Raw genomic sequence first — 18,724 nt, 5'->3', positions numbered from 1 at the left:
TACTTAGAAAGATTGGGATGTATTTGGATACCTAGATATTTAAATTGCTGCACTATCGGTATACAATGCAGCTGTAGCAACGGCAGATCAGGAAGGGGGTCCAATGGCAGGAGCACTGATTTATTCCAATTAATAAGGAGCCCAGAGTATTTCCCAAAGCCCCCAAGCATATCCATTATAGCTGGCAGGGATGTCTCTACCTTTCCGACAAATAATAGCATGTCGTCCGCATATAATGCAATGCGGTCTTCTAAGGCCCCATGTTTAAATCCTACTATATTAGGGGAGGTCCTGACCATCACTGCCAATGACTCAATGGCCAGGGCAAACAAAAAAGGTGACAGGGGGCAGCCCTGCCTGGTTCCCCTGGCCAGCGGGAAAGCCTCCAAGAGTAGGCCATTAACCCGAAGTCGGGCCGTAGGCATGGTATATAGGAGACGAATCCACCCCAGGTATTTAGGGCCAAACCCCATCTGCAAAAGGACACACAACAAGTATCTCCACTCAACGCTGTCAAAAGCCTTGGCAGCGTCGAGTGAGAGAATAGCCCTAGCCCCATCTTCCCCCTCCCCGGAAGCCTGCGGGTTAAGATATAATCTTCTAATATTCTCAGCTGTAGATTTTCCTGGCATAAACCCAGTTTGGTTGGGGTGAATTAGATGAGAAATAACTGTGAGAAGTCTGTTCGCCAGCACCTTAGCTGTCAGTTTAATATCAGTGCATAACAAAGAGATGGGCCTATACGATTCCTTTTGCGTGTTATCCTGCCCTGGTTTGGGAATAAGGACCACTACAGCCTCCGCCATGGACCCCGGTAATCTGCCCTCATCACATGCCACATAAATTACAAAGTTTCTTAAAAATAAAATAAAATGACAGTGACATTTTAAGATTGTAATAAAGTTTATAAATTAACAGCTTTATAAACTATGAGAGGAAAATGGGGGCCATACCTGTGATGACGGCTGTATGGAAAAATAGGGGAGTTACTTTGTCCAACCCACGTTGTTCTTATGGTGCAAGCTGTAAGAACGACTGCGAGATAGCAAGGAGATAAGACATAAAGGTAAAGAGCAAGCAGAAACACCCATCAGATTTGCTGTTCCAAAGATTTCCTATAAGAGACAGGTATCTGACAATAATTTCTGTAAATGGCCCTTAGGCAGAGTGATGCCTACAGTCTCTTCCTTCCCCTTCTGTCAAAGCATTGAGCAGTCAGCATGGATCGTGTATGTCGGGGATATTGGCTATTTCTCCAAGGGCGTCACACTGACCCCCAGGGGACACGCGAGGCCTGGCCGCTAATGAGCCGCGTATGTCAGTGTAATATTATGAGGTCTGCGTGATTTCTTCCAAATCAGGTTTCATGGTTTTTAGCACCATTAGCTTATCGCTTCCTGTGGTTATTGATCTGTTGCTCAATATCCCTGATTAACAAGAACCTTTTCAGATACATTGTTGTGCTCCCCAAGTGGCTTCCAGAGATGTCACCGAGCACAGAGAACCAAAGGTAATTTGATTGTAGGCATGCATTGGTGTGGGTGAGATAATCCCTGGAGATATCCCAATGTGTTTGTAAAGGGCTGAAGTCTTAAAGGAGAAGTCTGGCGCACTATACAATCCAGCAGGGGGGAAATTGATACTAACTTACCTCTACCTGTACCTGCGGTAGGATGAACTGGCTAGCCCAGCCAATCAGTGACTGAAGTAGCGTCCAACTCCAGTCACTGAGTGGCCAGTCCATGAGCCGCGGGTCGTGACTTGTCAGCTCCGGAGACCCTGGAGCCTGGTGGATGCAGGGAGAGGTAGGTTAGTACATTTAAATAGTTTCGCCCCTGCCGGCTGCTGCAGCTTCTGGACTTTTTTGAAAATGCAATCCTGTTGTAAGGTTTGTCATAGTGTAGTGCAGTGAGTTGAGTTTAGAAAGTAGACAACCGCTTCAAAATAGGTATCCAGGATTAGAAAAAGATACTGCTTTCTTCCATAAACAGCGCCACACCTGCCCTCAGTTTGTGTGATGTATTACGGATTGCTTACATTCACTTCATTGGAAGGGAGCTGCAATAACACGCCCACATTGGGGACAATAGTGGCGCTGTTACTGGGAAAAAAAAGCATCAATGTTTTTCTAAACCTTAAAAATGCCTTCATTGCCGTGGGGAATTCCCAGCTAGGGTGTACAGCAGAAACATTAATATCCATCACAGGAGGTACATTAGATGGAAGTTGGGCAATGAAGACAACAAAGCAGACAGTTAACATCAGAAACAAGAAATACCACAGTTAAACAATTGCCTAAAAATTAAAAGGACCTGATGCGGGGAGAAGGAGGGGCCTTTTTCTTAAAGGAGCTGGAGGCCAGCCCCATGTTTTCTCTGATTTCTAGGTTCGCTGTCTCTTTAACTGGCGAGGCAGAGAACTTTAACTTCTGTGCTGCAATTTATTTCTTAATTGTGTTAAATGAGAGTCAAGCGGGATTTGATACATAATTGCAACTTGATCAGATGTGGAAGAGGAAGGCTTGCCAAAAAGCGTATTCTTTAATCACAACTCTCATTGGCATCGGGGCCATTGCTTAGCAACCAGCGGAGGATACGCTTTGTTCTCAGTACAAAAATGCCACGTTCAGACCAAACAATGCAATTTTCTTTTTTTTTTCCCCTAAGCATACGGTCTGCTGGTGTCATGATGAGAAGATGCCGCATCTCAGGCTTATGTTACATGTCACTTACTGTAGACCGCAGAGCAATGGCAGGGATTGTGCCGCTCCAGTCTGCTATTACAGTATGTGTCCCTTATGATTGGAGACATCAGACATGGTAGTGATGCGGCAGGGTGCTGGGTCGTCATAAAGAGCTTTGTAACCCCCATTGACTAACATATTCTCCTTATTCTCAGTGTGACCATTGAGGTTACAGGCCCAAAGCCTAAGGCTGCACCACTAAGAAATTGTGGGAAGGTGTCCTTATATCCGAATCTGGTGTCCTTATATCTCATGTACACACATTGACTCAATAGCGTTATGTCCAGGTGATGCTGTGCAATGCTTTATAGTGTTTGACCTTTATTTTATAGCTTTTTGTCTTTTTGTATAGCTAAACACATTGATATTGTGTGCTTTCAGGGCATTCGACAATGTCTGTGACCAGTTTTGGGAGCAAATGAATGAAGCTATTCTCCAGCATAACACTACTCGAACCACTGAGAGACCTGGGTAAGAGGATCTGATGTGATAACTTACATCTAAAATGAAAACAAAGCAACTTTGCATAGTCTTTTACGGGTTCATAGAACTACATAGTAGCTGTAGACAGAGAATGACACAAGACAAAGTTGCTTCTTTTTTTCATTTATGGTGCGTTGGAACAATACAGTAAAAGATGGTTGAGAATGTGGCTGGTCCCTTTGATCATATAAGCTTATTCGGTCATGGCTAGATTAGAGGGATTTATATAAAGAGTCACGTTTTGATATTCTCTTCTCAGGACCAGCCGTGCCTCCTGGAGATCAGACCGAGAAATGGGTCTAATGAATGCCATTGGTCTCCAGCCTCGAAATCCGAGCACCTCTGTGACATCACAGGGCACCCAGACCCCCGCCCCGCAGTTACAGAATGCAGAGACACAGACTGAGAGAGAGGTACCAGAGACCCGGCCTGCCGCACCAAATGCTGAAGGTAAGATGTTTCCCATTGTTACACAGCCTCTAACACATATTGTTAGCTAGCCTGACAGTGATTGTTCAACCCATAGAAGAGCCTCAAGACGTGACCAGAGACAGTAGCCAAGCCAGATGCCCATTTGTGGACATTTTATAAGAAAGTTGCATGATTTGTTATATAGTGAAATCAGCTTCTTGCATTTTCTGGTAGTGGAGTTGATGGTCCTGAAAAAAATCTATATTCTAGAACTTTTACATACAGTGCTGCCTTGGATTCCGAGCATAATTCGTTCCGGGACAGAGCTTGTAATCCAAATCCGTTCTTAAACCAAAGCAAACTTTTCCATAAGAAATAATTGAAATGCAGACAATTGGTTCCCCACCCACATTTTTTTTTATTCTGAATAACATGTAAAACTAATGAAACAAACATTTAGAAAAAGCTGAATGTCATATCAGTTACTGTACAGTATAGCAATCAGCATGTGGAGTAAAATGTATAGTATGTGCATGAACCTTAAACCTGAAAAAACAGCAGCAGTTTGTAGATACAGGATGGAGCTGCAGATCCCCATAATGCAGTAGTGTAGTACAACAGGCTAGAATAGAGAAGCAGGGCACCTGTCAGGTCTGTGTGGTCACATGACAGCAATGGGGAAGGACCGGGTGTTCAGCATGGACCAATCAGGAAGTGAGAATCTCAGAGCTGTGCAGGAGGATAGACAGAAACTTTTCTATACAGCAGTGTGTATAACTAAATGTGTGGGGCAGGCACATTATAGCAATGTGTATAGCTGAGTGTGAGTGTAGGCACATTTTAGCAGCAGTGTGTATAACTGAGTGTAAGTGCAGGCACATTATAGCAGGAATGCAGAGGATGGGAAACACAAGGGCTGACAGAGACTGCAGGGTGCACGGAGGAATGAGCAGGACAAATGTGGGCTCATACATGCAGCACACTCTGTTCAGGGAGAGAGGGGTTACAGCTATGAAGAGATTACCTCCACAGTCCTGTCCCCTGATGTAAGCCCCAGCCTGAAGTGGATCTCCTATGATTTGGAAGGGGAGGGAGACTTGCTGGGTCAGAGTACAGTGCTGTAGACCACCCTGTGCAGACCATACCCCTCCCCCACTCCCACCTAGTACAGGGAGCTCTTAAACCAAAGCAATGCTCTTAAACAAAGTTACAATTTTGAAAAACTGTTACTCTTAAAAAAAAAAGTTACTCTTAAACCGAGGTACCACTCTTCAGTGATTTTAAGATTGATTTACCCTGTTAACCCCTTAACCGCCTACTGCCCATATCCCAGACCAGTGTTCTGTTTTAGTATCATTGACCCTGTTCTCTATGTCATATGTTTCTGCTCTAAACACCATTGAAACCATAATTTGCAGAGCGGATCAGAGTCAGAGTCAGAAATCTGTGGGTATAAGGAGAGACTGGTGAATGGATGCCAACATTTCCTAATGGCGCCCTACAGAGTCAGCTGAGTTTCAGAAGGAGGTGTAAATGTAGTGCAGCGTTCAGTAAATTCTCCTATATATCCAGCTTTTCATCCGTGCTTATTTTCATTCTGTCCTTTCCAGCCGGCTCCAGCAGTGACCAAGGAGCACAGTCCAGCAGCAGCACCTCTGAGGGCACAACAACTGCAGAGCCTCAAGAAGGAAATCCAGAGTCTGCCGAAGTGTCCGGCTCAGGTGGGACGATTGAATAGCTGAAAGAGAACCCAGCCCCCCCAAAATACACCAGTAAATATTATTTTGATCTGTCACTGCGGTAAAAGGAAACCCGCCATGCTGACATGCTGTCTGTTTTAGTTTCATGAAATACATCTGGAGTGCCTTATTGTAGAAGCCTATACTATGCTGTTCCTTTGGTTTTACTATTCCTCCCTGTTGGGTGCTGTCCCTACATAGTGTCATATTGTCCAGTCTGTACGATACGGATACTGTAATACCCAGCTATTAATAACAGGAACGGCCCCATTGAGAGCTCTAAGAAAAGATGTTCCAGTGTTATTTTCTGGGAAATGCAAGTATTCACTAAAACGGAGAGCTCAGGACTGCTGAGAGGTCCACTTTTAAAGCGGTATTTCCGTCTTACATTGTTATTGATAGGGGATTACAAGCTGATCAGGGGGGTCCAACTGCCAGGACCCTGATCAAAAACCAGATTGTCCCTGGAATGAATGGTGCACACTATGCATGTGCGGCTAGCACTACATTTATTTCTCAATGTGCACCAATAATTTTGGGGACAACTTTGAATCCCTCTAGTTAGACCTCCGACAATCTATGGATGGGAGAAAACGTGAGATGGGAATACCCCTTTAAAAATTGTATTCACCTTTTTTCTTACCTATTTCTGGTTACAACTAATGTTACTTTTACCTCTCCTATGAGAGAGGCCGCATAGCTGGCCATAGATCGGAGAATGCTGTTGGCCCCCATATATATCCACCCTTGACTTGGGTGGGTGTTGGGTGTTCGCTAGTGATGAGCGCAACTGGAGCATGCTCGATCCGATCATTCGGCATTCAGCTGAACAAGTTGGATGCAGCCCTAGGGAGGCTGTGTCCATGTTTACCAGGACTCTCTAGGGCTGCATCTAACTTCTTCAAATGCCGAACAATCTGACTCAAGCATTCAATACTATTAAATTGGGAGAGGAAAGAAAGTCCTTGCCATACACCTCCAGGTGAACTAAAGGATGTCAGGGAGGCTCTGGAGGCCGCCATACACATTAGATGGTTAGTTAGTCCTGCATAATATCTGTATGTGGGCATGAAGTGACCTCACATATTTGCTTTTCACCCTTTTGGGCCTCTTGAAAAGTAGGTTCCTTTAGCAGCCCTAATGGTTGTCACTCTGCTTTCCCAGAGACTATAACGATAGTGACAGCTCTGAGGTTTACACTTAGGGGGAGATTTATCAAGCATGGTGTAAAGTGAAACTGGCTCAGTTGCCCCTAGCAACCAATCAGATTCCACCTTTCATTCCTCACAGACTCTTTGGAAAATGAAAGGTGGAATCTGATTGGTTGCTAGGGGCGACTGAGCCAGTTTCACTTTACACCATGTTTGATAAATCTCCCCCTTAGGCCTTATACAGACAGGCGTAATGTGATCGACCACAGCTCTAATGACCCAAACCTGATCCCTGCAGTAGTATTAGCTTGGCTCATTTGACCTGTAAAATTGTGCTGAGAAATTTGGTCTTAAAGCAGATCTGTTAGCTGAATATTCTATACTCCATATTCCAAGTAGGCCAATTGGCACAAAGACTCATGATCTGGTGTTCATATAGAGAGTGCTCCCACCTTGTGTGCTCACTTTTTGACATGGCGGCATAGATCTTCACTTAAGGGGTAGTGCAGCGTTTAACATTTATTCACTAAATAACACACATTACAAAGTTATACAACTTTGTAATGCGTGTTATTTAAGTCAATTGCCTACTTCCACGTGCTCCCCCCACCCCAGAAGTGTGGTGCAGTATACTTACTCAATTGCTGTCGACCCCTACCGCCATCTTCGGGAGGCCGTCATCTTCGCTCCAGCCTGTCGTCCACCCAAGATGGCGGCCGGGGTCGACAGCAATTGAGTAAGTATACTGCACCACACTTCAGGGGTGACACGGGGAAGGGGGGCATTCACTTAAATAACACACATTACAAAGTTGTATAACTTTGTAATGTGTGTTATTTAGTGAATAAATGTTAAATGCCGCACTAGCCCTTTAATGCACTCTCTTACACAAAGGCGGCATATTATAGCTAACAAATCTGCTTTACTACGGACGGCTGTGTGTATAAGGCCTTACTGGTGAAGCCTTGCCCCTGTATTAATTCTTAGTAATAAATCACGACTCCTTTGCCCAAACGTGTTACATTGTGTCTTCAGAATATAACCTCTTATACCAGCACTTTTTATCCTTCTCTCTCTATTATGCTACAGCCCTTCTATTCCCTCACACTGTGCCCCTTCATGTCCGACAGGAGAGGGTCAGGAGGACGCTCTGAGCAGAATCCAACGACTTATGGCAGAAGGAGGGATGACTGCAGTGGTCCAAAGGGAGCAGAGTACCACTATGGCATCAATGGGAGGTTTCGGCAATAATATCATCGTTAGCCACCGAATCCACCGTAGCTCACAAACCTCAACCGACCCTGCATCCCGCAATTCAACCTCGCGCTCTCCACAACCCTCCACTTCTAGAGAAACTGTAGCAGAGCTGGAACGACGTCTTTCTCCCCAACAGCCAGGTCGGCCCCTGTTCACAGAGCCTGTGCCGCAAGCAAACAACAATGCTGAAGACCTTGGCGTGCAGCCACCGAGCAGCAGCAGCCATCCTGGTGTGGAGAGGTAGAGACGTGGCGATACCGACCTGGTACTGCTGTAAAGACAAGACTGATCCCCACAACTTGCTCAAGGTGGGGACTCTCAAGCTGTGGACTATGGTGCTATAGACTTGGAGAGGAATCCTATTTTAAGACCTTACCCTCCAGTGAGTGGAGGGGGGTGCAGAGCTTAGGATGATAAAATTGCAGCTGGCCTTTCTCACACTGCCCCTTCTCCTCCCTATCATGTTTGTCTGCCAGAGAGCAGACATTTCCCCAAGGCCCTTTTTTTATGAAGGGTTTCAGTCTTGTACTCTTCCCTTTTGCTCCCTTGAAGGCGAACTTCAAGAAGAGTTGAATCCTTCTAATTCCTATTTTAGTTTTTATTTGTTTCCAAAGGTTTATTGTTCGTGGCAGGGGACTTAGCACTAATCTTTCCCCCTGTCAACTGCGAGGAGCTGCTATGAGACTGTTACTGCCCTCCTTGCTTTGACCGAAGTTCAAGGAGGGATGCATGCACTACAGGGAAGGCTGGGGCCTGTACGTAGCCTCTCCTCCATACCAGGCATGTGTGTCCAGGTGCTCTGCACCTCATGCAGTGAGGCCTACCAGTCACGCTGTTCTTTCTATGATCAGCTGACTATCCGATCGTTCACCACATTTGCCGGCAGTGACGTCACCGAGGCGTCCAGTAAGGACATTCAAGTCATTCTCTTGCCATGGTCACTTGCCCCGTAATCGGCCTTTCCACTAAGCTGATTTTTTTGGGTTGCCAAATAGGTCCACAACTACGCTGCGGTTAGACTTCTCAGACCTGTTCTTGTGTTGTTTGTTTTTTTTTCTTAGTTTTTTTTCCTTTTGCAAATGACCTGTGAATTGAGCAGGTCCACACCAGCTCCTTATCCCCTGTTTGTATCCTATCGGTCTGCATTGTGTGTCTGATGATATTGGATGACGTGTGCCCACCTCCCTACCCCCCACCCACACCCCCCTTTATGCCTTGTTTGAATTTTGTCAGCCCCCATCCTCCTTGCCAAAGGCCAGTAGCGCAGCTCTTGAGTTTACCCTTTTCCACCCGAATTGGCAGTGGCCAGGGCAACCCCAGCAGCCGCAAGGCAGTGGTTCTCCCATATGTCTGCCACCTGGGCGAGCTCATCCAGACGCTTAGACCCACTAGCACACTTTTGACAGGCACGTGTCTCTTGAGCTGCAAATAGATGTTGACAGTATTAAACGTGAATGTTACAGAAGGGGCCGGGTTTCATATTAAAAGCTCTTGCATGAGAAATACTAAAGCAAACATTTGAGTTTATTGCATTAAGCCGATGAAAGCCGCTATTAGTTCCCCCCCCCCCCCCCCCCCCTTTTTGTTTTGTTTTTAATTTATGCAGCCTCTGCTATTTCCTCCCTCTCCCCCACCCCCCCATCTCCACTGCCTGCAATGGACTCAAGGGGTGCCTGTGAGCGCTGCCTGGCAGGATGCACATATCCAGTTAGCTGACAGTCGGGACCTCTGTTGCCCCGGGGCTGTCCCTTCTCATCCTGTCATCCTCACCTCCAGCAGAGGCAGCTACAGCACGCCTATCAGTGCCCACATATCCCAACATTACGCTCAACCGGTACTCCCATGGCTTTATTTAACAATACCGCAGAGCATTGCCACCCCCCACCCCCCAAAGTAATAGCTTCATTGCTAGTAACTATTGTAGCGCCTTGCTTTACGTCCTGTTGTATCATTAATCTCAACGGCAGAGCATATTCCGATGTATCCTGTAGCAGCGAGTACTGGCGGACACTGCTTCAGTACCTTGTACACACCATCCATCGCCTGTATCAGTCAGAACTGCAGAGCATCACTCCAGTGCCCCGCTGTAACATTATAAGAATTACAGAGCCTTAGCCGCTCCAGTAATCTGTAATGCTTGGTTGGTTTGCTCTTATGTGTAACACTTTTGTTTCAAGGTGCTGTGCAAAAGCATCATTCCAATAACCCATTGTGACCTTTAGGGCATGACTCAATTCATGTAACAATTGTTGAATCTGCAGAGCATTGCGCCAGTAAACCCTGTGACACCAACAGAATTTTCTGTGTTTTGAGTTTTATTGCTATTTGGGAAATGGGGGGGGGGCATTAATTTTTGCATGGAAAGTGTGCCGAAACCAGCGTCTCTCTGGTTAAATAGAGATTGTGGGTGTTGCTCCTGATTCGCCAGTGGCCTGTCACTTGTCACCCCTCTGCCGTTACATGACCAGATGCCTTGTTTTAATTGGCTTCCCATTCTGTCCTCCTGATGGAGATCTTCACATCATCTTTGGCCCACATGATACTGGCTTGTTTGCCGGCCTGTTGAGCCTCGGTAATTGGTCTCCGCTGAGACATCTGGCAGAATGAGGGCGACAGATCGAGGCGGCTGTAACCCTCCGTCACAACAACTATGTGCTCTGGGTTTGGCAGAAGATTTATAAGATAACGCTTTCATCATCCTCTTTTCTGCCGGTTAACATTAAAGCCAAAATCTCTCTAAACAAGTCTTGTTCTATCCCAGAGGCGCATGAGATCAGATGGAGCAATGAGCGTTTAATTGCTGCTACTTAGTATTATTTACATTCTCATCAGGTTCCTGTTCACACAGGCACGTAAAGTGACAAACCTAAGGTGGCCGACTGTGCAGCTGGCATGGGTATGAAATTTGTCTGGGCAAAAGCTAGCCGCTGCTCTAATGGTGCGTTTACACAGAAAGATTATCTGACAGATTATCTGCCAAAGATTTGAAGCCAAAACCAGGAACAGACTATAAACAGAGATCAGGTCATAAAGGAAAGCCTGGATTTCTGCTCTTTTCAAATCCATCTGTCAGATAATCTTTTTGTGTAAACGCACCATAAGGGTCGCTCGTCATCTGCAAAAAAGAATGCACGCCTTAACTTCCTCAGATCCTCCTTTGTGAAAGATTTGGCCACTCCTATAGACTGTACTGCCCAGCTCTGTGGTGAGTCTGTCCTTAAGATGACCGACTATGGAGGAGCATGTGACCCTGATACGCCCCCCCCCCCCCCCCCCAAGTTTCCATCACTGAGCCTGTATATGCATATGGAGGATACTGGGGGGGGGGGCACGGTCACATGCTCCTTCACGTCAGCCATCTTATAGACAGACTCACAACAGAGCAGGGCAGCACAGCCTGGAGGAGGGTAGTCTGATTTTAGCTCTATGAGGTACACAGGGACCTGCTGTCAGTAAGTGCTGTAAGTACTTATGCTACACACAAAACAATTTTACTATAAAGTGGCCAACCCCTTTAAAGATGTTGTACAGCGCACATCTCAACGGGGTGTTCCCATCTCCCCTAATGGCTTCGCAGGCCCCCTGCGGCCTGTTTGCAGCAGCCAGAGGTGGTTGGAACACCAAAAACGGGTATTAAACTCATAGCCCCCCAGCTGTTGCAAAACTACAATTCCCATCATGCCTGGGCAGCCCAAAGCTTTTGCTGTCCAGGCATGGGATTTGTAGTCTTGCTATAGCTGTAGGACTGCGAGTTTGACACCTGTGCCTTAGAGGATACATCAATGTTTGGCCGTGTCGAGCATTCATGTGTATGGGAAGTTTGGTGAGAGAGCTGTTGGCTATTGTATAGCCACCTTTACACTGGCGATTGCTGGGCAGCCCTCCTACCACCAGCAAGTATTTTGCATATGTCCTATACAGAATTGCAGAAAGAAACATGGCTGCTTTATTCTGAAATAAAGCAACCACAGACAACTCCGTAAGAGGGTTATCCAGTAAACAAAAAAAAGAAAAACATGGCAACTTTCTTCCAGAAACAGCACCACTTATCTCAAGTCTGGATGAGGTTTTGCAGCTCTGTTCCATTGAAGTGAATAGAGCTTAATTGCAAACCACACCTGTGCTGGAGACAAGAGTCATGTTGCCTGTGATAGAAAGTAGCCATGTTTTTCTAACGCTGGGTAACTGCTTTAGGTTATGTTCCCACACAGTATTTAGGTCAGTATTTTGCAACCAAAACCAGGAGTGGATTGGAAACACAGAAAGGCTATGTTTACACACTGTTGAAAATTAGTGTAGGCTGCCATTTAATGACAGAAACGGCTGTTTAAAAATAAAGACAATTATTTGCCATTATATGGCGGCCATCCACTAAATTTCAACCGTATGTGACCATAGCCTTTCTTGTGTTTTCAATCCACTCCTGGTTTTGGTTGCAAAATAATGAGCAAAAATACAGTGGTGCCTTGGATTATGAGCATAATTTGTACCGGGGTCATGCTTGTAATCCAAGTCACTCTTAAACCAAAGAAAATTTTACCATAAGTAATTATTGAAATTGATTCCACACCCCAAAAATAATAATTTTTTTTATTCAGAATAACAGGTAAAACAAATGAAACAAACATTCAGAAACAGCTGAATATGTTATATTATAAGTTACTGTCCAGTATAGCAATCAGCATGTGGTGTATAATGTATAGTAAGGGCATAAACCTAAAAAAAAAAAACGCAGCAGTTTGTAGATACAGGATGGAACTGCAGATCCCCATAATGCAGTAGCGTAGTACAACAGGCTAGAATAGAGAAGCAGGGCTGCTGTCAGAGGTCTGTGTGGTCACATGACGGCAATGGGGTAGGGGCGTGTGTTCAGCATGGACCAATCAGGAAGTGAGAATCACAAAGCTGTGCAGGAGGATAGTGACAGAATCCTCTCTATACAGCAGTGTGAATGGCTGAGTGTAAGTGCAGGCACATTATAGCAGGAATTGAGAGGATGGGAAACACGAGGGCTGACAGAGACTGCAGGGAGTATGAAGGAATGAGCAGGGGTTACAGCTATAAAGAGATTACCTACACAGTCCTGTCCCCTGATGCAAGCCCCAGCCTGAAGTGGATCTGCTATGATTTGGAAGGCGAGGAAGACTTCCTGGATCAAAGTGATGGCATATTCCTGGGATTAGCCATCTCTTTATGACCAGCGGAAGTTTAAACTTTTGGATCCCAACTTCAACTAGTCCATCAGGTGCATGGTGTCATCTCCCTACATACAATGCCCGTTTGGGCAGGAATCTGTATAATTCTGATCGGGAAATGGGGGATGCAGCTGCAGTATTTTGCTCTACGACATCTATAGAAGGATTGCCTTCACCGAGATCAGCCTCGGAAGCTAATCCATATAGACAGCTCTATGAACAATAGCCGTGGACCCCTGCATCTTGAATTTTTGCAAGGACCATTTGTCATAGAACGTGTAGTTCTCAGCTATATGAGCCTGGTTTACAGTAAGCCCTATAACAATCATCAGATTTGTTATACTTGACAGTAACCGTGTTACATTGGGGCTATAACAAGAAGAGATGAGTGACAGACAATCCATATGATGCATTGCTACAAGCTGCAGGATCCTGCTTATCATAATGATGCGTCTTTTGGGGCCCGATCCGCTTCACCCTATTAGTCATTTGCTCAGTGTTTCTATACAATGTACTGGGATTGACCACTACATACACTCACCGGCCACTTTATTAGGTACACCATGCTAGTAACGGGTTGGACCCCCTTTTGCCTTCAGAACTGCCTCAATTCTTCGTGGCATGGATACAACAAGGTGCTGGAAGCTTCCTCAGAGATTTTGGTCCATATTGACATGATGACATCATAGAGTTGCCGCAGATTTGTCGGCTGCACATCCATGATGCGAATCTCCCGTTCCACCACATCCCAAAGATGCTCTATTGGATTGAGATCTGGTGACTGTGGAGGCCATTTGAGTACGGTGAACTCATTGTCATGTTCAAGAAACCAGTCTGAGATGATTCCAGCTTTATGACATGGCGCATTATCCTGCTGAAAGTAGCCATCAGATGTTGGGTACATTGTGGTCATAAAGGGATGGACATGGTCAGCAACAATACTCAGGTAGGCTGTGGCATTGCAACGATGCTCAATTGGTACCAAGGAGCCCAAAGAGTGCCAAGAAAATATTCCCCTACACCATGACACCACCAGCCTGAACCGTTGATACAAGGCAGGATGGATCCATGCTTTCATGTTGTTGACGCCAAATTCTGACCCTACCATCCGAATGTCGCAGCAGAAATCGAGACTCATCAGACTAGGCAACGTTTTTCCAATCGTCTAGTATCCAATTTCGATGAGCTTGTGCAAATTGTAGCCTCAGTTTCCTGTTCTTAGCTGAAAGGAGTGGCACCCGGTGTGGTCTTCTGCTGCTGTAGCCCATCTGCCTCAAAGTTGGCCGTACTGTGCGTTCAGAGATGCTCTTCTGCCTACCTTGGTTGTAACGGTTGGCTATTTGAGTCACTGTTGCCTTTCTATCAGCTCAAACCAGTCTGCCCATTCTCCTCTGACCTCTGGCATCAACAAGGCATTTCCGCCCACAGAACTGCCGCTCACTGGATGTTTTTTCTTTTTCGGACCATTCTCTGTAAACCCTAGAGATGGTTGTGCGTGAAAATCCCAGTACATCAGCAGCTTCTGAAATACTCAGACCAGCCCTTCTGGCACCAACAACCATGCCACGTTCAAAGGCACTCAAATCACCTTTCTTCCCCATACTGATGCTCGGTTTGAACTGCAGGAGATTGTCTTGATATCTTAGTGGCAGGAATACCAATCTGGCTTTATAGTGGGGGATGTGAGAAGGCTTTCCTCGATCACATAGAGGGTCTCTTCTGACAAAATTGGTATTCACCTGTTTCTTAAGGGTTATCCAGCAAAAATCTTTTTCTTTCAGATCAACTGGTTGCAGAAAGCTATTTAGATTTGTAATTTAATTTTATTTAAAAATCTCAAGTATTCCCATACTTTGCAGCTGCTGTATGTCCTGCAGGAAATGTTTTTTTTTCAGTCTGACACGGTGCTCTGCTGACATCTCTGTCCAAAACAGAAATTGTCCAGAGCAGCAGCAAATTCCCATAGAAAACCTTTCCTGCTCTGGGCAGTTCCTGTCTCGAACAGAGGGGGCAGCAGAGAGCACTGTGTCAGACCGAAAAGAAAACATTTCCTGCAAGACATACATTAGTTGATAAGTATGGGAAGACGAGATTTTTAAATGGAAATAACTCTATATAGCTTTCTAAAACCAGTTGATTTGAAAGAAAAAGATTTTTGCTGGATAAGTGTAACTTTTTGTTTCCTTTTTTTCTTAAATCAATAGTACAAGCGGTAATAAAAAAAATAAAAATCTCTTACTTATATGACTCCTCGTCTCCTTCTCCTGCCCATTGCCCTGACCATTTACACTCTGAACATGGATTTTACCTATGATTAGAGAGAGGTACTAGCCAGAATTCTCTCCGGGAAGGACCCAGCCAAGGGGTGGCTCCTGTAAGGAAACCACCAAAACCACCATATTAAGTGGCCCTATAATGGTGCGTTTACACGTAACGATTATCGGGCGAATTTGCGCGATAACGATCGAAATCGAACGATAATCATACGTGTAAACGCAGCGAACGATCAAACGACGAACGAGCAATCGTCCGTTTTGATCTTTCAACATGTCATCAAATCGTCATTCGCAAAAAATTCGCCGATCGTTCCGTGTAAACAGTCGTCGCGCGATAGTCCGGCCACCCGCTGCTCCGATCGCTACCCCACCGCTCTGATAGCCACCCGCCGCAGCTCCGGTCCGCACCCCGCTCTTCAGTGCACTGATTGGCTGAAGAGGTGAGCCGGGAATTTCAAACGGCTCCTCTTCAGCCAATCAATGCAAGGCAGCACTGATTGGCTGAAGAGGGGAGCCGGGAATTTCAAACGGCTCCTCTTCAGCCAATCAGTGCTGGGGGGGGGGGGGGGGTGACCGGAGCGGCGGCGGGGGCGGCGATCGAGCCGGCGCGGGGGGCCGGGCAGCCGGCAGGCTGGGCTGTGGGGCACGATCGCAAAACGATTTTTCCGTACAATATATCGTACCATCTAAACGCTGATCGTTATGAAAAAAAAAAATTGTTACTCCGACATCGTTAATCGTACGATCGGGCCAATTATCGCTTCGTGTAAACGCACTATAAGTCAATGTAATGACAAGGGAAAAGCCAAGGCCAAGTATCCATCCACAGACAGCTGTTTCAGGGTGTTGCCCCCTATCAGTGTGGAGCAGGATTCTGGCTAGGTGGGAAGCGGTGCCTTGTAGAGCCATAAGAGAAACCTCACTGATCTCAGGGAGACCAGCCAAACAACAACACTGTCGGCTGCTGGTTAATGTGCTCAATACAATAAAATCCTAGGTCCCTCCCTGAGGGATTGTGTTACATGTGCAGCACAGAGGGGGAGAAGAAAGCAGCAGTTGCAGAGAGGCATACTCAAGAATTGCTGCTTTGAGGGTCCATTTTCACAGACAGATTATCTGCCAAAGATTTGAAGCCAAAACCAGGAACAGACTATAATCAGAGAACAGGTCATAAAGGAAAGACTGAGATCTCTGCTCTTTTCAAATCCATTCCTGGCTTTGGCTTCAACTCTTTGGCAGATAATCTTTCTGTGTAAATGGACCCTTAGTATGTGTTATATCTCACCCCAGCTTCATTTACAGCTTAAACTGTCCAGTGCTGCTATAAAATGCTGATGTGTATGTTATTGAGATACAGGGGAATAAAAGCTAACCTCCCGAGTTACTGAGAAGGATTATGCAACTCTTGTCACACAGTCATAATGGATTTGATGACAGTTTAGCCTCGCTGACTGTATACTTATGGTCTCATTTAGACGAATGTAGAGATGAGGATTATTACACAGATTTAAAAGGGAGAGTATGCAGATTGCATTCTAAATGTCAAGATGGTGGCTTGATGGATCAGAGGTCACATGACCCAGATTCAGTAACAAAATGTGTGGATACGGCAGAGCTGCGATGAGACGGATGACACAGAAGGTGTAGTGGTGGTGAGTGTGGATTATATGGGCAAAGAGTGCTTCTTTAATTGGTCGTACACATAGGATAGATGCCAACCAGATGCTTATGTGGCTCACAGTTCTTTCTCCTGAATTTCACATGCATATCTATCTCACCTGAGCATGAATGTGTTCCCAAAGAAAACCACTTCCAGAAACCTTTGGTGGCAGCTTATCTCCCAGAGTCAGTAGAAATGTCCAATCTTTTTTCCTTTGATGCTCTTTTACATGCCATAATGAGACAGTTAGGAGGCCTCCATATGCTCTACATGATATAGATGCTTTTATACAGCTTATTCCATCAAAGGGACCTGTCAGAATTTGCTTTGATTTTGGGAGTCCCGAGCATGGTGTCCTCTCCTAGGCAGGCAGCTGCTTCCCTGTGGAGACATTCAGGGGATTGGCCCCCTGGGACCCGGCGGATGTAAGTAATAGCCACTCATCCGTAGATGGCTTACCTTGTCCTCAAAAGGCTTTCAGCAAAATGCAAACTATACCATCTCTTAAGCTGCCATAGACAGGATTGTTTTCAGGGCAAACAATTGTCACATCACATTCACTGCTAAACACAGAAGCGTGGAAGGCAGCGGCATGAGAATACAGCGGAGTTAAAGGGGTCGTATGGGATCACAGACATATGGCCACAACTGTCTGCCGTTCTTTGGTGGCATTGTAGCTCAGTCCTATACACTTTCATTTCGTACCAGACGCAAACTATGAACTGGTGTAGTGGGGTCACTGGAAGCTATAACATCAGAATACCCCTTTAAGTGGGCCTAATGTCACCACATTAGTTGTGTCTGGTGGTACAGATCAGTCCTATTAAAATGAATGGCTCTCTCTATGATTTGCCACCACTTTGTGATTGTTTAGATCAGGGATGGGGAACCTTCGGCCTTCCGGCTGTTGCAAAACTACAATTCCCATCATGCCTAGACAGCAGAAGCTTTAGCTTCGGCTGTCCAGGCATGATGGGAATTGTAGTTTTGCAACACCCGGAGGGCCGAAGGTTCCACATCCCTGGTTTACATTGCACCTGGGTCTCCCAAGATTCTGAAAATTTAGATTGGTTATCTAGTATTGCATCCTGTTTTACCTCCACAGCAGCACTCCTAACCACCCAGTTGTGCAGAGAATTGCAGCTGTCAATGTTCATAGTGTTGTGGCACATCCTAGCCTTATGCCATATTACCATAGCACTACCATAATGTAAGTATAGTACAAAATTCAATATATCAAAGGGAACCTGTCATCACCTCTATGCTACCTAAACTCCGAGTCAAAGGGGTGGTCCCTGGTGGCTTCTCCACACCCCACCAGCTTTGATTGATAGATCTTTTCCTGTATAGGAAGAGATCTAAGTTGGGGAGAAGATGCCAGGGACAATCTGGAAGACTTGTGGTTCGGGCCACATAAAAGTGATTGGAGGTTCCCGACAAGGCTTGGTTCACACTAGCATAATATGGTGACACTCCTGACTTGATTTCAGGACTTATGACCTGAACTGACAGCTGCCAGTTTGATCAACAGACCCCATGGTCAGGACATGGCGTACACCTGTATTAAAGGGTTATCTAGTGTTTGTTACAGTGCTGCCTTGGATTACGAGCATAATTAGTTCCGGGTCCGTGCTTGTAATCCAAATCCACTCTTAAACCAAAAAAAAATTTTCCCATAAAAAATCACTGAAATGCAGACAATTGGTTCCACGCCCCAAATATAATGATTTATTATTCTGAATAACATGTAAAACATATGGAACAAACATCCAGAAACAGCAGAATCTGTCATATTATAAGTTACTGTAC

General features: G+C 45.5%; 1 protein-coding gene across 6 annotated transcripts in view; it reads left to right on the top strand.

The window, feature by feature from the left end:
• The window catches only part of AMBRA1 (autophagy and beclin 1 regulator 1), a 97,689-nt gene extending 87,608 nt beyond the window's left edge, over window positions 1-10,081 (top strand). For 3 of the 6 annotated variants that reach the window (XM_069965353.1, XM_069965354.1, XM_069965355.1), the window contains 4 exons: window positions 3,125-3,214; window positions 3,486-3,676; window positions 5,248-5,358; window positions 7,658-10,081. In XM_069965353.1, coding sequence (XP_069821454.1) covers window positions 3,125-3,214; window positions 3,486-3,676; window positions 5,248-5,358; window positions 7,658-8,028 — 763 coding nt within the window. In that variant the 3' untranslated portion in view covers window positions 8,029-10,081. Of the gene's footprint in view, window positions 1-3,124; window positions 3,215-3,485; window positions 3,677-5,247; window positions 5,410-7,616 lie in introns of all 6 variants that reach the window. The other 3 variants (XM_069965356.1, XM_069965357.1, XM_069965358.1) reach the window with 3 other exon arrangements.
• Window positions 10,082-18,724: the final 8,643 nt, after the last annotated feature.

Source organism: Dendropsophus ebraccatus, chromosome 4, assembly GCF_027789765.1.
Source record: "Dendropsophus ebraccatus isolate aDenEbr1 chromosome 4, aDenEbr1.pat, whole genome shotgun sequence".
Taxonomy (NCBI): domain Eukaryota; kingdom Metazoa; phylum Chordata; class Amphibia; order Anura; family Hylidae; genus Dendropsophus; species Dendropsophus ebraccatus.
Note: the sequence above shows the minus strand (reverse complement) of the source record. Positions and strands in the feature narration are given on the sequence as shown.